This window comes from Biomphalaria glabrata, chromosome 6 (genome assembly GCF_947242115.1).
Source record: "Biomphalaria glabrata chromosome 6, xgBioGlab47.1, whole genome shotgun sequence".
In the NCBI taxonomy this organism is placed as follows: Eukaryota; Metazoa; Mollusca; class Gastropoda; family Planorbidae; genus Biomphalaria; species Biomphalaria glabrata.
Window position 1 is genome coordinate 50,499,286 of NC_074716.1, and position 24,362 is coordinate 50,523,647.

General features: G+C 36.8%; 1 protein-coding gene across 5 annotated transcripts in view; it reads left to right on the forward strand.

Annotated features, from left to right (window-relative positions):
- Positions 1-24,362, forward strand: part of LOC106072137 (latrophilin Cirl-like) — a 110,078-nt gene that overhangs the window by 27,581 nt on the left and 58,135 nt on the right. For 4 of the 5 annotated variants that reach the window (XM_056032126.1, XM_056032128.1, XM_056032129.1 and 1 more), the window contains exons 2-6: positions 12,749-13,590; positions 18,598-18,669; positions 20,228-20,299; positions 22,307-22,384; positions 23,767-23,847. In XM_056032126.1, the coding sequence (XP_055888101.1) occupies positions 13,325-13,590; positions 18,598-18,669; positions 20,228-20,299; positions 22,307-22,384; positions 23,767-23,847 (569 nt within the window). In that variant the 5' untranslated portion in view covers positions 12,749-13,324. Of the gene's footprint in view, positions 1-5,556; positions 5,660-12,748; positions 13,591-18,597; positions 18,670-20,227; positions 20,300-22,306; positions 22,385-23,766; positions 23,848-24,362 lie in introns of all 5 variants that reach the window. The other variant, XM_056032127.1, reaches the window with a different exon arrangement.

Sequence of the window (24,362 nt, forward strand, 5' to 3'; positions counted from 1 at the left end):
AAATAGTTGTGTTTATTCACTAGGCTAGGGCAAACACATAACATCCTTCAGCGTCCTCAAGGTCTTCCTACTAAGTATACCAGTCATTTGCTACTTAACCCGAATGTGGACCAACGACAGCCTTCCCCGCTTCGCTCCAGGTCCCTACTACAACCTTCAGGCAGCACAAAAGTTGGCCTTTTGGTTTCCCAAACATTTAGACTCTTCACAATCCCTGATGCCCTGTTCTTCTCTCCATTCTAGTGTCTTCCTGTTTACGTTCAACAGTGCGCTAGTGCGCATCTCAAGCATTGGTGCAAGGCAGGGTTACAACACTACTCACTCTGTTTGTCTTTCTGCCTGGTACAAATTTTGAAAAGGTTCTACTTCCTATTCTCGGATCAAGCTGAAATTTCGCACAATTATTCATTGTTCTTAACAAAACATGAATGAATAAAAATAACTATTAATTAAATAGCGGTGCAAAAACATTTGACATGGAAAAAGGGGGAAAGTCTTATAGTATTGAAATATATTGATGTAACTGTGGATTTCTTCCCTTGACATAAACTTTGCGGGGGGAGAGGGGTTAAAGTTTTTTATTTTATTTTTTATTTTTTTAATTGATTTCATTATTTTTTCGTTTATTAAGCCTTATGCTTTATTACAATCATAAAATTCTAAAGCTTTGAGCCTGAAAGACTAAGGAAGTTGATTGACATGTGCAGTGTTGAATACAAGCTCCTAGCCAAGTTTGAACTAGACCCGCGACGTATTCTTCAAAGGGTTGGGGATTTTTTTTGTTCATTGATCGTCATTGTTTGTTGTTATAGTTGTGTTTGTTGTTTGTGTATGATCTGTCAACTGTCTAGGTTTTCTTTCAGACACTCGATCTAGTAGCTTCACTCTTTCTCTCCTAACTGACGATACCAACGTTGATTCCACCAGAATGTGGTAAATAATTACGGAGAGAAAGAGTTAAAGTTGTGTACCCGCGTTATTCAACACTGTGTTACTCATATCAATTGGGGTTTCATACATGGAGGCCATGCCATAAAATAGCAACCTTTTTTTGGTTGTAATCCGGCAGTTGAGACCCATGATGACCTACTAACCCACTGTCATGAATCGCAAAAACAATGAAAATAGGTGGTGAATATATTTTGGTCATAAACTTAAATATATTATATCTAGACTGGAAACCGGAAACAAATTCTTATCCGCGATTGATCGATTCACAGACTTATATATTGTTATAACCATATTGGCGGCGCGAAAGGGTTAACTGTAGGTTCACATGACACACGTGAACTTAGGCGATGGCCAAGGGACAGTACTACGATTACACGCAAATATGACCAATGTTATGGTCGTGTGATCGAAAGCCTGCATGTTCCAGAGACACAGTGTGTAAGAAAAGGGCAGTTCAAGATAGGACACTGAGGAGACCGGGATTGTTAGTCTGGCCATGAAGTCGGTCCTGGTTGAGTCCTCACGTGTTATGTACGAGTCCAGAAAGAGATAGAGACAGTGGAGTTTTGTACGGTGAAGTACAACGTAACATTTTAGTTGTTGGTGTATTGCCAATTGTGTCATATTGGCTGTTTTAATTGACCATTATTAAAGTACCAGATTATTTAGAGCTCTTGTTGTCAAGTTCTTGATGTGTTGATGTGTTGTTGTGTGTTTAGCAGTGTTTACAGAAGGCCTGATTAGGAGAGAGAATCGTAACAATATATAGATTTTTATGTACGTAACTCTTTTTCAAGCAGAAATCTGATGATCAAGCCGGAGATCCGTGTGAGAAAATAAAAAGAAGAATTCCTTTATACGAAATTTAAAAAATGTAATTTTGAGTAGAAATCCTGAAAAAAGCTGAACTCACGCAAGTAATAATACAATAAATAATTTAAATTTAACAATAAAGACACAAAACAGAATATGAAACTTGACTGGATTTTAGATGCTGAAATAACACGTCCTCGACTCCTCTGTATACAGTCCCTCTTATCAACTTGCCAACTCTTTATGGGGTCTAAAATAAATTAAAAAAATAAAAAAAAAAAAATTATACATACTAGAATTCACTTTTATTTTACTTCCTTCAAGGAGCGTGGTGGCTGAGAGATAAAGCTCCTGTCTTCCGAACAAAAGGTTACGAGTTTGAATCCTTGTGAAAACTGCGATTTTGAACAACGATTAGTGATTTTTTTCTAACCAAAAGATAAGAAACCGCAAGGTCTGGGACGAGAACTTTTATTAACTTAATTCTGTTATAGTCTTCACTGATTCAACTTCTAAACTTCAAGTATTACATTCAACTTCTAAACTTTGAATGAAGGCGCGGTGGTAAAGCGGTAAAGCGCTTGGCTACCGAAACGGGGTCCGGGATTCAAATCCTGGTGAAGACTGGGATTTTTAATTTCGGGATCTTCGGGCGCCTCTGAGTTTTCCCCCCTCCACCCAGCTCTAGTGGGTACCTGACATTAGTTGGGGAAAAGTAAAGGCGGTTGGTCATTGTGCTGGCCACATGACACCCTCGTTAACCGTAGGCCACAGAATCAGATGACCGTCACATCATCTGCCCTATAGACCACAAAGTCTGAAAGGGGAACTGTACTTACGTTACTACTAAACTTTGAATAATATCTGCTGTTTTGAAAAATCCCTGTAGTTCTTAAGTCAACTTTGGCCTGATAAACAGCATACCTTGGTATGAACGTCATCCTCACAACGACCTGGCTCTCAGTGACGTGGCCTTGTTAGCAATAAATATTGACATAGTGATGTCTAGAGATAGACTTGACTACTTATTTTATGTCCCAAAACGTCCACCAATCGTTGATAGTCGAAAAAAACAGCTCTTCAAAGACTTGCTTTTCAGATGTTGTTTTGAAATGTTTGACATGTTTCGGATGTTCCTTCAGAGTTGAAGATAGTTTACTTCCTAGAACAAAACTCCCGCAGGACGACGGGGGATGGGAGCGGGCAGGGTTTGAACCCTCGACCGTCGATAAATCCGAACGACAGTCCAGCGCGCAAACCGCACGACCAGGCAGCCATCCAATTCAGTCCTGAGGCTGCCTATGTTAGTTTTGTTTTGTTTTGTTTTTATTTTTCTTGTGATTGTTTGAGTGTTTATTTTGTTGTTTGTTATTGTTTGTGCCTGTTTGCCAGTGCTTATATGTTTCTTGGTCTATGTGTTTGTATGATGTTTGTATGTTTTTCTTTTATGTGTGTGAGTTTATTTGTATGAGTGTTTGTGTGTTTTTGCGTGTTATTTGTTTGCTTGTGTTTTGTTTGTATGTTTGTATAGCTGTTTATGTATTACTTTGTGTGTTTGTCTGTTTTTGTATGTGTGTTTTCATGTGTTTTTGCTGGTGTCAGCAAGTGAAAAGGTATGCTTGACAGTTTCTTGATGGCTGATAATGTGAATTTCGGAATAAATGATAGCCTCCATTATTTGTATCATCTACAAAATTTAGCTTTGCAATCATAACCCATGAACGAATTTTATACGCAATATAAAGTTCTATTATAAACTAGGCATAAACATATGTTTATTGCACATTGTTGTGAAATTATTAATACATTGAATTAATTGTATGAATTTGAAAAAACAAAATCCCTGGCGACAGTTTTGAATATTATAGATAACGGAAGTCTTATCAAGAAAAATATATTGCGGAAAATGAGGTTGCATTATGAGTAGACGAAATCCTGACCTGTGTATTGTTCGTGATCATCATCATCATCATCATCATCATCATCATCACACTCCATTTGAGTGAGGGCTTGAGAAGCTCAAATCCTCTCTTGCAAAAGCCCTGGACAGAAACCCTGCTGTCTTGCGTAGTGCATAAATGTCGCCTTACAGGTCGAGAATTTTTGGTTTCCAAGACCTGTCGAGACGGAGATCAGCAAGTCTGGGGCAGTCAAACAGAATATGAGGCACGGTTTCCTCTTCCTCCCCGCAGCGGGGGCACCGTGAATCGAAATTTGGCCATAGCCGTGAGAAATATGAGCCAACAGGACAATGGCCTGTTCTGCACTGTGCTATAATAGCTTGCTCAGGCCTGGACAGCCTCCACCACAGGGAAGTGCGGTCAGGGCGCCTAATGCGCTCCCAGACTCCACGGGCTTGTTCGTGATCAGGAATGCCTACACTACAACCCTTGTGCTATATTATGTACGTGTTTTGGTGTTATCCTGCCCTCAAAATTTCTAACCGCAAGGATTTTTCCCCAATGGATACGAAGCTTTAGGGGAGATGTGGCTTTTGATGCATGTGTCTGAAATTTAAATGGCCCCGGGTCGAAAAAAGTGTAGCCACCACTGATATAGACGGATATTAACATCGAACATCAGAGCGTCTCGCTGTGGCGCTTGAGGGAGTCACCATTTTTTCTAACTATAGGCCAGGGGTTCTCAACCTGTGGATCGCGACCCCCTAGGGGGTCGATTGACGATTTGCCAGGGGTCGGCTAACACCATGGAAAATATGGATTGTTATTGTCTATTCTTCTATTGCTGTATGTGTGTGTAATGGGGGGGGGGGGGTCGCGACAGAGTGGGATATTGTAAAAAGGGGTCGCCGAGCTTAAAAGGTTGAGAACCGCTGCCATAGGCGATGTACCTTGCTGTAATAAATTAGTACGCCGTTTAATGATTCCGAAAGTAGTGCGTCGTTTATTTGTAAATCTTCAAGCAGCAGTATCTTGTCTTTGCCGTGTGTTTAGTAAGACTTATTGTGGATTTCTTTTTGGGAGAGCAATGCGTCATCCCAGAAGACTTTGACTGTTCTTTGTTACCTCGGATGTTCCTTCAGATTCTGAAAATAAATGGCATCCTTGCCCAAACCTGCTGCAGAACGACGGGGTATGGCGGCGGACAGGGTTTGAGCCCGAGACCTTCGAGACCACAGGACGTCAGTCCAGAGCACATACCACAAGACCAGCCAACCATTGCTGCCTACAATAGGTTCTTTGACTATTTCATACATTGCTTTTTAAAAAAAAAATCATACTGGCAAGGGTTCTGTGGCCTATGAACAGACCTGTGCCGCGGCAACGAGCTATTGGTCTAAACTGCCCACAGGTTGTGACGTTGCAGGTCAGTGTTCAGGCCTTCTGTGACGATTGGTCTCGACCTCACTAGACTATCAGACGTAAACACTTTCGAATCTCGATTTGGCGGGAAAACAAAATAAGAAATATGTGTGTGAGTGTGTAGAGTTAAAAAGAAGTTTTGAACCTAATCACATACTTTAGGACAGATAAAAAAAATAATATATTTCAGAATGTGGGTAACTCTAGGTTGACATCTATTTGACATTATCTTTTGATGAATGAGTTTGCTTTTAGACATTTACTTTCTACTAAAGACTTAATTAATAGCAGTAGATGTGGTTAGACATAGAAACTGGTTTGTGTGAAGATTATCTAGGATTAATGTGTTATCTCCCTCCCTCTCTCTCTCTCTCTCTCTGTCTCTCTCTCTTTCTCTCTCTCTCTCTGTCTCTCTCTCTCTGGCTCTCTTTGTCAGCTACTTATTCCTATCTCCTTTTTTTTTTCTTAGGGGAGAGGTGTGAATTGGTTCGTAACATTTTCCCATCTAAGTTTTAGGAATGCCTGGGCATTACATTTTAACTGCAGTAGTTATTCCTGTGATCCACTAACAGGTAACAAAATATTTCATAAACGAAAGTGTCAGAGAGAGAGAGAGAGAGAGAGAGAGAGAGAGAGAAAGAAAGAAAGAGTAAGAGAGAGAGAGAGAATGAAATAAGAGAGAGAAAGAGAGAAATCAGAGAAAGAGCGATAAAAAGAGAAACAGCGAGAAAGAGCGAGAGAAAGAGAGAGACAGAGAAAGAGAGAGACAGAGACAGAGAAAGCGAGAAAGTAAGCGAGAGAAAGAAAAAAAAGAGAAAAAAAAGAGTGAAAGAGAGTGAGAGAGAAAGCGAGATCTAGAGATAGAAAAAGACAAAGGTAGATAGAGAAAGAGAGTGAGAGAAACAGACAGAGAGAGTGAGAGTAGAAGAGAAAGAAAGAAAGAGTGAAAGAACGAGAGAAAGAGATTGTTAGTTTATTGGACATTGTCGATCGAATTTTCTGTACAACATTTTGATACCATTTTTTTTTTACTAACCTAAGAGGCATGACTGATGTTAAAAGATGGCTTAGGTAAGTGAAAGCTAGTAATTCGAAGAAATGTACAATTTTAACAAATCCAATAATTTTTTTATAATGTTAAGTATTTTTATATAACACCTCTACCTGTGCACACTGAGTGCTTTGGACCAATCTATTTTGAGAACCTTGGTGATAGGCAATCTAAAAGCCGCTTCTTTTCAGCAAGCACATCCAAACTCGAGTTCAATCTAGTCAAATCTTTGTCTCCATCGAGATTTGAACTCTGTCTCTCTCGGGTAGTCAAGGGATTCATTTCACTGGGACACACATCCGGATACTTTTTTAGAAGCACTTTATCTCTTTCTCTTTGTTTCTCTTTCTCTCTTTCATTTTTTGTCTTTCTCTCTTTTTCTCTTTGTTCCTCTTTCTCTCTTTCATTCTTTGTCTTTCTTTTTCTTTTTTTTTCTCTTTCTCTCTTTGTCTCTTTCTCTCTGTTTCTTTCTCTCTTTCTCTCTTTCTCTCTTTCATTCTTTGTCATTATCTCTTTTTCTCTTTGTTTCTCTTTCTCTCTTTCATTCTTTGTCTTTCTCTCTTTTTCTCTTTGTTCCTCTTTCTCGCTTTCATTCTTTGTCTTTCTTTTTCTCTTTCTTTGTTCCTCTTTCTCTCTTTGATTCTTTGTCTTTCTCTCTTTGTTTCTTTCTCTCTTTCATTCTTTGTCATTATCTCTTTTTCTCTTTGTTTCTCTTTCTCTCTTTCATTCTTTGTCTTTCTCTCTCATTCTCCGACTGATAGCTACCTACCCGTGTGGTTTGTGCTCTCTGTCGTTCGGGTGGTCTCGATGGTCCCGAGTTCAAACCCTGCCCGTTGCCATTTCCCCGTCGTCCTGCAGGAGGTTTGGGCTAGGATGTAATTCGCTTTAAATCTGAAGGAACATCCGAAACTTATATAAACAAACATTTTATACCCTGCGTTTCTGGTATCTTTACCCACATACACATGTATGCACTATCAATAGGGATTGAACATTTTATAGGGCCCCTTTGGCCCACTTAACTCGTAATAACCAATGGGGTGCCCTCTTATCTTACCTCTCCCATAGTCCGTTGCTTCTCTTATTTGCACTGGTTGACATTCTCCGGCGATAGAATGTCTCTCTCTCTCTCTCTTTTTTTCCAAAGATGTGTCGTGTGTGTGTGTGTGTGTGTGTGTGCGGCTGTGTGTGTGTGCTGCTGTGTTTAAGTGAGCACGTGAAGTACTGCAAGTGTGTGTGAAAGTGTGTTTAGCGGGTAGTGTGTTGGTATGCGATACAGAGAACCGAAGATTAAATCCAGAGTGCGTTCCTATAAATTAAACTAAAAAAAAAATGGGCCTTGTACAAGTATCTAGCACAACAAACTTGACAGTGACACCAGAGAGGAAGGGTTCCAAAATCAACAGATTCTAAAAGCCCCACCCAACTCTTTACATTTTGACTCTTAAAATACTTTCAGTGATAAATAATAAGGCATTAAGCGGGCCCTTCACATACCGGTCAAAACAAATAGGACCTTTATTTCCGCTAATGTGTGCGTGGGTGAATGAGTTTTATGATGTTTTTATGGTCGTGACCATAGACACTCTCAGTCTTTAAGACCTCGGTAATCCTCTTTCAGGTCATAATTATATTTGTTCCTTTCAAGTCTTTCTTTCTATTTTTTATTGCTGGCAATGGCTGTTTTTTATGACGAAGCTTATATCAACGCCCTCTGTCTGTCTGTCCGTCTGTCTGTCCGTCTGTCACAAATCTCGTACACGTTATATCCATCCTCGGATTAAGTTGAAACTTTGCAGGATTATTTATTGGCGATTACAATCAATACAAAAAAAAAAGAAAACAACAACTAGCCAATTAATTAGGGGTAATTAATTTTTTTAATAAGTTAATAATTTGAATAGTTTTTTTTTAAATATAGAATAGATATATAGCAGTAATTGTTGGGCTTCTTTCCTTATATAAGTTTTTAAAAGTTTTCTTTCCTTATATTTTTATTTCTGGCAATGGCTGTTTTTATGACAAAGCTTATATCAACGCCCTCTGTCCGTTTGTCTGTGTCCGTCTGTCACTAATCTTGTACACGTTATTGCTCCCACTTTCTATCCTCGGATTAAGTTGAAACTTTGCAGGATTATTTATTGTCGATGACAATCAATACAAAAAAAAAAAGCCAATCAGCCAATTAATTAGTGGTAATTAATTTTTTTGATAAGTTAATAATTTGAATGTTTTTTTTTTTTAAATATATAATATAAATATAGAAGTAATTGTTGGGTTTCTTTCCTTATATAAGTTTTAAAAGTTTTTTATTTATATTTTGCTATTTCGTAGGAGGAATTCATATTCTCTGCCTCTTATCACGTGCAAATAAAAAATCTGGACAATCGTGGCAATAATCACTAAAAAGGAATAAAAATAAAATATCCAATCCGTTAAAAGGGATATAAAGAAAGGTCGTCCCGGTATAAAAGAGAATGCACATTCATTAGGTTTTTCTTTTCGGTGATATGACTCTTAACCCAGCGGTTACAGAGAGGAGGAGGATTACCGTAAAATTCATTTTACCAAAAGTTAGCTGCTCTTAAAGAATGTAACCGTATATATCCAGATTTTAAAAAAATATTTTTTTTTCGTAGAATGAAATTCTCAGAGACTTTCTAATTATAAAATAAACTATAGAAGAATAATTAAAAATGCACGGATGTAAAACAAATATACAAAACATTTTATCTTTCACATTCTGTACTAAATTAGAATTTGAGCCTGACCTACATTCTAAAAATAGACTTATCTTCTTATATAATACAGACGTTACTTCAAAGAAGAAGATGATTACGTCCTACGCGTCATGCATTTAGTCATGCATATTAACCAATGACTTAAATTCTGCCAAGTCACTGGTTTTCCTGGCTAGCTCAGGCAACCCATTCCATGCTCTAATAGCACTAGGGAAGAAGGAGCATTTGTACAAATTTGTCCTAGCATGAATTAGCTTCTGCACCGTGTCGGATTACTGAGTGTGACAAATTAATAAGTGTATGTCGGACTTGCCAGAGTCAACTTTATTATGATTGGCAGATACTCTTCACGTGACCAGCGACATAAAGTTCTATTTTTAGTTCGTATTTCTGTGATCCCCATTAGTAATTTTTGAACAGAGAACGTATCTCCATTTACAGGTTGTTTTTTTTTTTTTTTTTTTTTTTTGGGGGGGGGGGGGGGGCTGCTCAGTGTCCTCGTATTTTAAAGTCCTTATTGTGATATTGTTCTGGCACACCTCTTTGGGTGGTCTTGTTAGTGCTTTACCATAGCTTATATATCCACTGGGTGTTGCCTTGAGAAACTTCTTTTGTTCGTTGGACTGAGTGATAGATCGGCCATGTCTTCCCACGTCTGCACTTGTCACTTCCGGTTCAGCAAAGTCTTTGATCTAACTAAGCTCTAAACATGTTTAGGAGTCACAATGATACCTCCCTTTTTATTAACAAATAATAATCTTTAAACGCCTGATTAGTTCTGCTTTTTTTTTTTTTAGAAAAAAAAAGCGAATTAGGCCAAATGCCCATTAAGGCACTAAACAGCTCTTCATAAGTTAGGCAGAATGGAATCCTACCTTTTCAGTGACCTGTTTCTATCTTTGCTATCGTTGTCTTGTATCTCTTTTGTGGTGGTAAAATCACAAAATCCTGACCCCTAGAGAACGATTTTTCATTTCTAGAATCTTTTTAGCTTTCTTATGGATGTTTGTCTCAAACTGCTGCCCAAATGGGGTTTGTTTGTTTTTTGCCAATGACTTTACCAGCAGCATTTAGGATTCTATGGAGTTTATTTTTTATTTTTAATGCTCAAATTGCCATACCAGGCAGTGATATTGAAACTTAAAATATTGCAGATATGAGCGTGATAATACATAGCCAAGGCCTTTTCAGTTTTCACAGTAATAATAATCTTTGCTGCCCTTTTTTGCTGATATAATCAGTATTTGCATTAAAATATAGTTTATTGTCTAAGATAGTACCAAGGCATTTAAAAAGTTGCACTATTTCAATAGTCTCTCCAGCAACAGAAACAATATTATGTTCCTTCCTTTCTTCGTGTAAAAAGAAAAGAAAATGATGCATTTAAACCAAACCATAATTTTTCATATGTAATGGGAGTTGATAAGTCTGTTTACTTTAATATTTTTGATTTTTAAATATGGTAGTAAACATTATGTATTAGATGGAGCCTCTATAAAGTTATTGTAATTGCAAAGTTATCAGTCTAGAAATGAGGCGAGACTTGATTTGATTGAAACATTATTTCTCGGACGTAGTAGAATTTTGTTTTGAAGTCATTAAACTTGATGTAAGAAGTTTAACTTCTACGTGTGTGTATGTGTGTAGGGCAGTGTGGTATCTGTTTGGCTTATGTTTGTGGTGCGTATCGTGTGTGACATAAGTGGGTTGTCATTTTTGGATGTGTTTGGTATGTGGGCTATCTGTGTGTGTGTGTGTGATGTGCGTGAGTTTGTGTGTGGTGTGTGCTATAAATGATCTAAGGTTATACGTAGTCTGTGTGTGTGGTATGTGTTATGTGTGGTATCTGTGTAACGTGTGTAGATTGTGTGTGTGTATGTGTGGTGTGTTATAAGTAGTGTATCGCGTAGATGTATTTTGTGTGCGTGGTGTGTTGTGGTGTGTGTATTATATGTGTAGTGTGTGTGCTGTGTTGTGACGTGTGTATTATATGTGTAGTGTGTGTGCTGTTTTGTGGTGTGTGTATTATATGTGTAGTATGTGTTCTGTGTTGTGGTATGTGTATTATATGTGTAGTGTGTGTGCTGTGTTGTGGTGTGTGTATTATATGTGTAGTGTGTGTGCTGTGTTGTGGTGTGTGTATTATATGTGTAGTATGTGTGCTGTGTTGTGGTGTGTGTATTATATGTGTAGTATGTGTGCTGTGTTGTGGTGTGTGTATTATATGTGTAGTATGTGTGCTGTGTTGTGGTGTGTGTATTATATCTGTAGTGTGTGTGCTGTGTTGTGGTGTGTGTATTATATGTGTAGTGTGTGTGCTGTGTTGTGGTGTGTGTATTATATGTGTAGTGTGTGTGCTGTGCTGTGGCGCGTTCTGAGTGTGTGTGGTGCTTATAATAAAATATTGTGTGGGACTTTATGTGATGTTTTTAAAATTGTCAACATGTCTTTATATTTTTAAAAGACCCCCCCCCCTGAAAAAAAAAAAAGTGAATGTGTTGCACCCCTCCCAAGCTACGCTTCTGACCTTCAGTTAGCTTTGAAATAAAATTTCGGCGTCACTATAAACAGGGGAGGGGGTGGAGAGGCGCCCCCATTCCCATACATACACACACACTTTTTTTATGTGGCTGTTCTAGTCACGTGACATAAAACTTACACAATTTTTTAATTGGCCATGGTGAACAAAACGATGCTTTCCCTTAGATAAATATTTGACGTGACGCCACAAAACAAGTTCCCCCAGGTAGGTCTTTTCTATGGGATAGATGTCGGCCATACAAAGAGAGTGCAGAAATATGACTAGGACAATATAGATGTCGCCAATGATTGGCCGGTTCTTCACTCGTGATCATAAGCTATATTCAGCCACGACTACGTCTGCCAAAGTTTGAAAGAGTTAAAAAAAAACGTTTTTTTTTTTTGAATACGTGATTTAATAAATCATAAACATCATATGTACCTAACAAAACATGATTCAATTTAAAAACTAACCAATTAGTTTATTGATAAACTATTATTGTTGTTTGACATCGAAGAAGGAAAAATAACTTCTACATTATTGTTGTAAGTTTTGAGTTTTTTCCATTAGATAAGATTACTTTTTTTTAGTTCTTTTTACAATAACTTTTTATATTTTTCATGTTGGTTTTCTTCAACTCGTAGAATCTCATTGTTCACAAATCTCGTAGACATTCATTGTTCACAAATCTCGTAGAATCTCATTTTACGCAAATCTCGTAGAATCTCATTGTTCACAAATCTCGTAGACATTCATTGTTCACAAATCTCGTAGAATCTCACTTTACGCAAATCTCGTAGAATCTCATTGTTCACAAATTTCGTAGAATCTCATTGTTCACAAATCTCGTAGAATCTCACTTTACGCAAATCTCGTAGAATTTCATTGTTCACAAATCTCGTAGAATCTCATTGTTCACAAATCTAGTAGAATCTCACTTTACGCAAATCTCGTAGAATCTCATTGTACACAAATCAAATTGGCTTGTGATCTATGAGGACAGATGTTGTCTGAAATGGTTAGAGCTTAACTTGTATGTTGTTTTCTTTTACTGGAGATTTTCACGATAAACTAAGCAATGTCAAGGACACTAAGTTAAACTTCAATATTGCCAACTAAATGAAATCCGAAGAGATTAAATAAATTGAATTCTCAAATTTGTAACAATACCAATTATGTAAATTTTAAAAAGCTTAACTTATCAAAACTTTATTTATTTTGTACACCGCATACACCAAAAAAAAAGCTTAATGATTATTTCGGTCTTTTCGCCATGTATGCAAAACTCCGATATGTTTGACTTTGATGGGAACTCCAATATATATATATATTCTTTTTTTATTTCCAGTATCAAGAAACTACCATTGTGACGAATTTTAACCAAGGACCTGAATTCTGAAAGCATCCAACATTGACACACATTTGATATACATCGAGAATTATTCCAAAGCTTCCGGAAATATGGTAAATTGGGAATAAATCAACTAAGTTGACATCTTCATTGCTTTATCTCAGTCGCCATAGATTTTCAACAACAAATGAGCAACTTTCTTTGAAAAAAAGTCATATAAGATCTTTAAATCTAATAGATTGAAATTCTAAGATTAACACATTATTAAAAATTCGGTTCTACTGATTTTATGTAGCATCTTATGTTGTGGGCAGTAGTGCTTTTCGATTTAAATTGAACATATATTTTCCAAAATTGTTCTATACTTAGTATAGACCCTTTGAATAAAATATTGAATAAAATTTATTTGTAAAAATAAAAATACCGAGATTTCACCTTTTACTCGATGATTAAGAAACTCCAAATCCATTTCCGGATAAATATATATGCATCTATGTTCAATGGATGACTTGACCTAGCCTCCTTTGTGAGAAGGGCAGAGAACTCACAAGAAAACTCCATAAAAGACTAAAAATGGGTGTGAAGATTTTGCATAAAAACTTGCTGACAATGGCGGTCGTGTGTATGAGTATACTCGAACTGGCCTGCCTGCAGTTGAATGTCCGAGCAGCAGACAACGAAAAGGAAAGTATAATAGTGTCCGCCTGCAATTTGACCAACGGACGAAACCAGAGCGCTGTTTGCACTTGCCTCCCCAACTCCAAAGAGATACTGTGTGGCAAGCGGGAGCCTCCCCTGAGGGTCGTTCCTAGGAACTTCTTGGTCACTGTGGAAGTTTTGTAAGTAATTTTTTTTTTTTACTTACTTATAGGTTCATTAGACATTTTCAACCACAGTTTCCATTGCGTGTCTTATTCACTTCATATGATGTTTCTTTTAATTTTATTTTAGCTTCATTACAATATAGTATAGAGACTTTAAACTATGTCACGTGGTGCACGCGCCATGGTCCCAAGAGAAGTGTAAACATAAAGTTTGTTTATACATTGGAAGCTTAGAAGTTTTGAGTTTCTTATAAAAGATTAAATATGCAGAAGGGGTTATTGGTTTCCGCTACCGGAAGGATTGATAGGTTTCCAAACTCAACTTGGGAGAAAATCTTATATCGGGGTCCTTCAGTTTTAAGCTTCATGTTTAGTCTACTTTTCTGAATGTATTACTAAAATTAAGTAAGCTTTATTGTGTGCTAATAGTGCGTGTTCAATCTCATCTTATCTTATATAATACAGACGTTACTTCAAAAAAAGAAGATGATTACGTCCTACGCGTCATGCAATTAGTCATGCATATTAACCAATGACTTAAATTCTGCCAAGTCACTGGTTTTCCTGGCTAGCTCAGGCAACCCATTCCATCTTTTAGTGATTTCTACTCGAGAAAGGAATCTGTTCTACTTCTAAGGGGTTCGAACACGCTCCAGCTATGAGCCCTTCCGTTCTGTATGAGATCTTGGCTTGGACTTTAAAAATAAATAAACAACAATGGGAAGGGGCAGTGGCGTAGCTAGGAATTCGCCATCATTTGGGGGGCCCGGGGGCTTGATCTCTATGGGGCCCCCCCTGCATTTTGCGTAATATCTAATATTTAATGTAAAAAAAACAACAACACTGATTTGGGGGCCCCCCTCAAGAGGGGAGCGCGGAGGGGATTTTCAAATTATCCCCCTCGCTCCCCCCACCCTTGCTACGCCACAGTGAAGGGGAAGCCACGTTAGTCGTGTTATGTTATTTGCGTGTGTGGAAACAAAACACGTCTCGCATAGCGTAAACCTGTAGTGTTTCTCTACAAAAATTAGTGCACTACGTGATACTTCCGTTTGATCTCACTGAGTCCTAAGGGCGTGTTGACTTTGAGAGTGATTCGCCTTAAGCTTCATTGGTAAATACAACCAAAAAATCCAATCTGGCAATGCGACTGTTCCGTAATTATTTGTTCAGATTTTTAATGCTGATAAAAAGAAAAATCGAAATGGCCTTTTTTTTTTTTTCCTAAATTCTTGGCGTGAAAAATGTATATCGCAGGTATACATTCGCTGTCCCTTCAATTAGCCCAGTCTCTACTAAATGTGATTAGGTTTTTACAAAGTTTAGGTCTATATCAGTCTTTCATGTGCACATTTTGAACACGTTATTTCTCCCAAAACCCATTTTTAGATGTAGTTGAAACTTCATTGTGTCTAAGAAAACATGAATCCATTAAAAATTAGCTAATAAGTCAATAAATTGTTTGTAATTAATTATTTTATTTGACATAGAAAAAGGAAAATAAATTTGACTTACTGAGAGATATAGTTATAAATGTAGAGTTCTTCCCCTTAAAAAAAAAACACACACACACACACACACACACACACACACGCGCGCGCACACACACACTCACGCCCCCCCCCTCTCTTATTTATATTTTTTTTTATTTTGTTTATTAATTATCACACGTCATAGATAAATCAGAGTTAGTAGACTTTTAGGTTGACACTGATTTTACTACAGGTCGAAACTAGCAGACCTAAGCCCGTACAGACAGAATGTTTTTGTTTTGTTGTTGTTCAAAAGTGTCAATGTACCTTCAACAAAAAAAATAGCCAACATATGAATGTACAAGTGGCCTATTGTGACGCAATGAAGCAAAAAGTCACTATACTATTAGTCAATCCCATTGTAACTAGAGGAATATCCGAAGGCGAAGAAAATGGCTGAATTTAATGAGGCTAACAACACCCAGCAGCGACCTACATATTTTGCATATGTTACACAGCTCACACTGTTGTTTGTTTAGCTGGGGGGGGGGGGTCATTGTCATTTCTTCTGGTAGTGTAAAACTGTTAAGTTTTTATAGGAAAAGTAGCCGCTGTCTGATTTTTTCTTTGCTTTGCGCAGTTAGTCTTTTACTATCTTTTCCCCTGTAATACTGTGTACATCTATTATCTTAAAAATAATCTTGCAGGACAATGGCTTCCCGGTCGTGCGATATGCGCGCTGGACTGTCGTTCGGACTTGTCGATGGTTCCGGGTTCATACCCTGCTCGCTGCCATCCCACGTCGACCCGCGGGAAGTTTGGACTAGGAAGTAAATTATCGTCAACTCTGAAGGAACATCCGAAACATGCAAAACATTTGACAAACATACTTAAGATTTATTTGTTCTGACAAAGCATGTCACAGTCAGAGGTGAAGGACAAGACCCGTGTGTCATTCCTGCTACTAAGTCGACGTGTCTGTGTTCGTGTGCCGTGACAGTCACGCCCACTCTGCACGGTGAGCGCCAAGTAGCAACCACCTAGATCTATATATATATATGTTAGCTTGTATCAGGATATTAGTTTTAAAACATGAACTTACCTGGTGTCGCTGTAGCGTAAACTGACGTCACGGGCGTCACTTAACTCAGAATGACGAACAAGCACGCGCTAGTAAAACGAAGCGGGGAGGGGAAAGGGAGGGGTAAATAATTAAAGTTTTTTTTTTGTTAGGCCTAAAGCGAGATGAATTATTTACTTTTATTTCAACTATATTGTTATTCAAATCATGTGCAGTTCAGATTTGGCTTCTTCTTCTTCCCTTCTAGATCTCCATCACGTGTTACTCTTTCCTTCTCTTCTCCCCTTCTAGATCTCCATCACTTGTTACTCTTTCCTTCTCTTCTTCCCTTCTAGATCTCCATCACTTGTTACTCTTTCCTTCTCTTCTCCCCTTCTAGATCTCCATCACTTGTTACTCTTTCCTTCTCTTCTCCCCTTCTAGATCTCCATCACTTGTTACTCTTTCCTTCTCTTCTTCCCTTCTAGATCTCCATCATTTGTTACTCTTTCCTTCTCTTCTTCCCTTCTAGATCTCCATCACTTGTTACTCTTTCCTTCACTTCTACCCTTCTAGATCTCCATCACTTGTTACTCTTTCCTTCTCTTCTTCCCTTCTAGATCTCCATCACTTGTTACTCTTTCCTTCTCTTCTTCTTCCCTTCTAGATCTCCATCACTTGTTACTCTTTCCTTCTCTTCTTCTTCCCTTCTAGATCTCCATCACTTGTTACTCTTTCCTTCTCTTCTTCTTCCCTTCTAGATCTCCATCACTTGTTACTCTTTCCTTCTCTTCTTCCCTTCTAGATCTCCATCACTTGTTACTCTTTCCTTCTCTTCTTCCCTTCTAGATCTCCATCACTTGTTACTCTTTCCTTCTCTTCTTCCCTTCTAGATCTCCATCACTTGTTACTCTTTCCTTCTCTTCTTCCCTTCTAGATCTCCATCACTTGTTACTCTTTCCTTCTCTTCTTCCCTTCTAGATCTCTATCACTTGTTACTCTTTCCTTCACTTCTCCCCTTCTAGATCTCCATCACTTGTTACTCTTTCCTTCTCTTCTTCCCTTCTAGATCTCCATCACTTGTTACTCTTTCCTTCACTTCTTCTTCCCTTCTAGATCTCCATCACTTGTTACTCTTTCCTTCTCTTCTTCTTCCCTTCTGGATCTCCATCACTTGTTACTCTTTCCTTCTCTTCTTCTTCCCTTCTAGATCTCCATCACTTGTTACTCTTTCCTTCTCTTCTTCTTCTCTTCTAACAAAATCGTGACAATGAGGATTCTGATGATGATGACGATGATGATGATAGTTATTTAAGTAATTCTCATATAGATCAAAAATCAAATAACAATGATGTATTGTAGTTTCTGTGTAATTCAACTACTGACAACTCTGGATGTTGAGTTGTATGTCGCCGACGTCATTACGCATAATTATTACTAAAATGTATTTTTTTTATTGTATGATTACACTTACACTGATGTATGATTATACTTACACTAATGTATGATTATACTTACACTGATGTATGATTATACTTACACTAATGTGTGATTACACTTACACTAACGTGTGATTACACTTACAGTAACGTTTGATTACACTTGCACTAATGTATGATTACATTTACAACAATGTATGATTACACTCACACTAATGTATGATTACACTTATACTAATGTATAATTACACTTTCACTAACGTATGATTACACTTACACTAATGTATGATTACACTTACACTAATGCATGATTATACTTACACTTATGTATGATTACACTTACACTAATGCATGATTACACTTACACTAATGTATGATTACACGTACACTAATGCATGATTACACTTACACTAATGTATGATTACACTTACTCTATTGTATGATTACACGTATACTATTGTATAATTTTACTTACACTAATGTATGATTATACTTACACTAATGTATGATTACACTTACACTAATGTATGATTACACTTACACTAACGTATGATTACACTTACACTAATGTATGATTACACTTACACGAATGTATGCTTACACTTACACTAACGTATGCTTACACTTGCAATAATGTATGATTACACTTACACTAATGTATGATTACACTTACACTAACGTATGCTTACACTTACACTAATGTATGATTACACCTACACTAATGTATGATTACACTTACACTAATGTATGATTACACTTACTCTATTGTATGATTACAAGTATACTATTGTATAATTATACTTACACTAGTGTATGATTACACTTACACTAATGTATGATTACACTTACACTAATGTATGATTACACTTACACTAATGTATGATTACACTTACACTAATGTATCATTACACTTACACTAATGTATGATTACACTTACACTAATGTATGATTACACTTACACTAATGTATGATTACACTTACACTAATGTATGATTACACTTACACTAATGTATGATTACACTTACACTAATGTAAGCTGTCCTACTTTCAGGGACCTGTCTGCTAACGCACTGACGGTGATAAAAGACGATTCCTTTGTCTCTCTGGAAAGTTTAAGGACACTGTAAGTAAAGTGGTCACTTTTATAGTGGTCATTAGTATAAGTAAAGTGGTCACTTTTATAGTGGTCATTAGCATAAGTAAAGTGGTCACTTTTATAGTGGTCATTAGTATAAGTAAAGTGGTCACTTTTGTAGTGGTCATTAGTATAAGCAAAGTGGTCACTTTTAAAGTGGTCATTATTATAAGTAAAGTGGTCACTTTTATAGTGGTCATTAGTATAAGTAAAGTGGTCACTTTTATAGTGGTCATTAGTATAAGTAAAGTGGTCACTTTTATAGTGGTCATTAGTATAAGTAAAGTGGTCACTTTTATAGTGGTCATTAGTATAAGTAAAGTGGTCACTTTTATAGTAGTCATTAGTATAAGTAAAGTGGTCACTTTTGTAGTGGTCATTAGTATAAGCAAAGTGGTCACTATTATAGTGGTCATTAGTATAAGTAAAGTGGTCACTTTTATAGTGGTCATTAGTATAAGTAAAATGGTCACTTTTGTAGTGGTCATTAGTACAAGTAAAGTGGTCACTTTTATAGTGGTCATTAGTATAGGTAAAGTTGTCACTTTTAAGGTGGTCATAAGTAGTTTTTAGAAAAGTAAAGTGCCCCCTTTCAGACCTTGCGATCTATGGTCATCTGTAATATATAGGATAAGATAAACAAAGTATAATGATCATAGGTAATATAGTCATAACTATACCTTAAACAGGTATATTAAACGAGTATTAAACTTTTTCTTTTGTAAGTGACGTGGCTTTATCATAAAATTGACATATTTTTTGGTGACAAAAACTATTCACGCCCTTTCTCTCTATACATAATGTTGAGGTTACACCTACCTAAAACACAGGAAGAAAATGTACCTTCCAAATCCCTACTTTACCTGGCTATTGGGGGAGGGGAGGGAATTTCCCACAAAAAGTAAATCGCAGTTATCTGCTCTTCGTTTCCGTTTGAGATTTTTATGCAATAAAATACATTGAGAGACATAGACAATACGAGATGAAGAAATGTGGTGATGATATAATGGAGCCTTAAAGAAACAATAAATGCAGAAAATCAAAACATAAAAAGTTGCAAAAGATTATGAAATAAATAGACAAATCAAAAATGCCAAGGACGCCATACTGAAAGATTGCTGTTGCAAAATAGGCAAATAAAATGAATACATTTTAAAAAAAAAATATCTAAGGGAAAGAACCGCTAATTACTGCCATTTATGCGAAAATTACTGGGTCTATCTCCTTTTCTGCTATATAAACCAAAATTAATTAATTAGCACTAAATTAAAAAAATTAAATTACTTTGTACTACAAGCGAAGGAGGTTGCACATTTGATTCTACAGTGCTGAAAAAATGCAGAAAAACTATAATATGGTTTAATAAAATAATTAGCATTTGTTACTTTACTTATACTAATGACCACTATAAATAATTAGCATATAAAAAACTTCCTTATTTCGTATACTGGACGCACCAAAAGTTTGTCCAACAAAAATTTTCCTCCATGAATGAAAATGTTCTTGTTGTCAGAATTGTAAAAAAAAAATAAATATTTATCTGCAGATATCTACAGAATAATTTGATTTCAGACATACAGCCGTCGGCGTTCAGAAATCTGTTCAACTTGTCAATACTGTAAGTATGTTTTTGGTTAGCTCATTCTGTTGATCAATTATACATTCAATAAATATTCAAAATGGACCTCATACACCAAAACGAAAGGTCACGTGATGACATTGATAAAACAACGGGAAAAAAACTGTCACGTGGTAACCATTGTTGAGTAAAATTAGATCGTAGTTTGAAGGCATATAGAAGCACGTGATTCAATGTTCTTTGTTTACGATTGGTGAATGAGGTTCAATGCAGGCGAGCTTTGCGCTAAATGCATAATTATTAAACTCAATAAATATTCTTAATGGACCTCATACACCAAAACGGAAGGTCACGTGATAACATTGATAAAACAACGAAGAAACTGTCACGTGATAACCATTATTGAGTAAAATTATATTACAATTTGAAGAAACAGGAAAGTATGTGATTCCATGTTATTTATTTACGATTGGTGAATGCAGGCGAGCTTTGCGATACATGCATAATTATTAACCACTGTCATGTACATGGGGAGATAATTGCTTAAAACACTGGGGTGAAAAGTTTTGCTAAAAACTAGACTCCATGGCGACACAGGTAACAAATAAACAGAGAACTGGATGCAGAAGAGTTACAAAAGTAGATTTTTTTGTATTTTATACTTCAAAATCCACCACACAAATAGCGACCTGTATTCATTTGTGACGCAATTTCCTGTTTTGGACAAGACGTTCATGAAAGAATTTGCACCGCGATTCACGTTTGAATCAAAAATAGAATTTCCCATTTAGGTGTGCAACCTTTACATGAAAGAAATCTCTTTCACAGCACAAGATTGAATGATGTCTTTAGTGATTAAAATTTAGATGTTATTAATCAGGGTTTTTTTCCGTGAAAAAATTTAACCAAAGATTCTTTCTGTGATGAATAATAGATTATTCACATTTAACAAGAATGAAAGCATTTGTAGAGTTATTAAATTTACAGATACTCCAGGACGGAAGATTTTTTAAAAGTATATTAGCAATTATATTTAAAACACCGAACCATAATTTACAAATGAGAGTAGCATAAACTGCTTGGCTATCCAGCGAAGGGGCCCGAGTTCTGTTCGCTGATGAACTGAGTTGTGTTTCCTGAGAGCTTAAAGGCAGCACGAAAACCTTCTCTCAGATACCCCCTCCCCCCGCTATAGATCGTACCATAGCTCACTGAACATGCTATAGAATGAAAGTTGCGCTATAAAATAGTAACTTTCAAAAACCTAACGGGATAAAATATTTTGAAAGATTCAAATGCTAAACATGTTTCTTATTCCAAATGCTAGGACGAATCATATCTTATATATTACAGACGTTACTTTAAAAAAAAAAAGATAGTTACGTCTTTCGCATTTCATCCGTCAATCTAGACATGTATGCTAATCCGTGACAAACTCTGCTAAGTCGTTGGTTTTCCAGGCTTATTCAGGCAACCCATTCCAATGGCACTAAGGAAAAAGGAGCACTTATATGGATTTGTTCTAGCGTATGGAATAAGAAATGTGCCTCCATCTTTGTGTCTTTTTGAGTATTTTATTAGGTTTTTGTCGTGAATTTGTTTATTCGATTGTCGCCCCTTAGTGTGTGTTTACATTTGTTAGACTGTGTATTGACCTTATTTCGTGTTGTGATCTCTACTATGTGTGTAGTTGTTTGTCATTCAGTGTAATAAAGCTTTGAATGTAACATGGTTTTGTTATTCTTGAAGTTCGACGGTTTTGTTTTTCTATTTGTAAATAATGGTTCGGTGTTTTATGAACTCTCTTAAAGAAAATGAAGCAATTAGCATACGGCTGATTAGCTCATGGCTACTTGTATGGTCTATGGATCTTTTTGAAAGACCTCGTGCAATCAATATGAAAAAAATTGATTTATTTTACATGCTGGTTAGTCTTTCTAAATCTCTACCCAATCTGGCATGATATACTTACACTAACTATATTATTTGTTGATTTGTTGATTTTATGGATAGAAAAATGATGGACCTTTTTTTTTTTCTGCACAGAAATTTAGAGAATAATAAGCTGACCAGACTGGATCCTTCGCAGATAACGTTCCAGCATCTACCTTCACTCACCAGACTGTAAGCAGACTTAGAGTCTAGTCAATACTTTAAAACCATGTTCTACAAATAACTTACTATTTCTACGATAATAAACGTTGGCGTGGTGCCACGTTGGTGGCCTAGGGGTAAAGCGAGGGGTCTTGAGTTTGAATCCAGCTCTATTGAGAACCTGAAGATGCGGGAAGTAAAAGGTGGTTGGTCGTTGTGCTATCCACATGCCATCCTTGTCATAGAAATAGTCAGCCATAGAAATAGTCAACCATAGCAATAGTCAGCCATAGAAACAGTCAGCCCTAGAAATAGTCAGCCCTAGAAATAGTCAGCCATAGAAGTAGTCAGCCATAGATGTAGTCAGCCCTAGAAATAGTCAGCCCTAGAAATAGTCAGCTATAGAAATAGTCAGCTATAGAAATAGTCAGCCCTAGAAATAGTCAGCCCTAGAAATAGTCAGCCCTAGAAATAGTCAGCTATAGAAATAGTCAGCTATAGAAATAGTCAGCCCTAGAAATAGTCAGCCCTAGAAATAGTCAGCCCTAGAAATAGTCAGCAAGAAATAGTCAGTCATAGAAATAGTCAGCCATAGAAATAGTCAGCCATTAAAATGGATGACCTTTACATATCCTTTATCCATAGATCACACGGTCTGAAAGTGGAACCTTTATTTTACTCTTATCAAAATATAACTTTTTTTTTTCTTATTGTTCATTCTTTTTCTGGTTTCAACAATAATATCATGTAGCCAGCACAACGACAGACTCCCTTTAAATTGATCAAATAATGGTAGCAGTATGAATGGAGTCATGACTCCCCTCCCCCTCCTATGTTGATAGACTGTCGTTGGGTTGGAGATTCAAACAACTAGAACTAAACTGTTAGCTTTCTTTTACGACATCGACATAAAACTTGAAACTTAAACAAAAAAAATGAACTAAATTTTTGTTAACAAATATACACAGATTCAACTTTAATTACTGAGTGTAAACACTTTTTATCAGAAAGACAGAGTGAGCTGAAATAAGTTTTGTAAAAAAAAACTTCAAGTATAAAAAGTCTCTCTGTCATACAAGAAACGCAAAACACTCAGTTCGCATGACGTGCATACTGTTCACATTCATACCCTGGGAAATATATAAACAAAGGGAACTAACCATTTTATACCCAGTTAACAACAAATATTTCATTATTCATGCCCCTGGCATTATCAATATGGCCATTCTTGCGTACTTTTATAAATGAGTAGTCACAGTAGTGTGTGTGTGTGTGCTTGAAATTGTGAGTATGTGTTAAGTAGAGTGACGTCTGTGAGAGTGCGAGCAAACATGTTGATGGTGTTTAACTCTTAATATTAACTTATAAGTAAAATCCTGGACCGCTTACGTCTCCTCCTACATATATTTCAGGAACCTCCAGAATAACGAGATTCAGTTCATCAAGATGTGGTCCTTTATAACTATGGGATCTCCCGGATCAACAGTTACAATGTAAGTACACTAACTAGCAGCATTAGCACACTCAGCCCTTTGATTTTTTATTATTTCTAGTTTTTTTTTTAATTTCCTCATCATTGGCTTCCTTCAGTCGTAGAACGACTATGGTTCATCTCGAACACTTTTTCATGTGGCTGTGGAGCCCTACTTTGGAGAGACACTCCCGTCTGCATATATTGCAGGTCAAGTTGGCTTTCGCTTTGGTGGTAGAGGAGCTGGCCATTTTTCGTATGGCACGCTTTTCTTCCAGAGCTGAGGCCCATGTTTTCTCGCTGTCCTTAGCTTTCTTGGTCACTGTCTCTCTTCAACTAGTGCGGTCTAAGGCTATGTCTTCCCAATGGTCAGTATTAGTGTTCACTGATTTTAATGTGCAAGAGTGTGCAATACTGAGATCCTCGCGCAAACGGGCCTTCCCAGCATCTTTACAGTCCTCAGGCAACGCCACATGCGCTGGCTCGGACATGTTCGCCGGATGGAAGACAATCGCATCCCAAAAATCATCATCTACG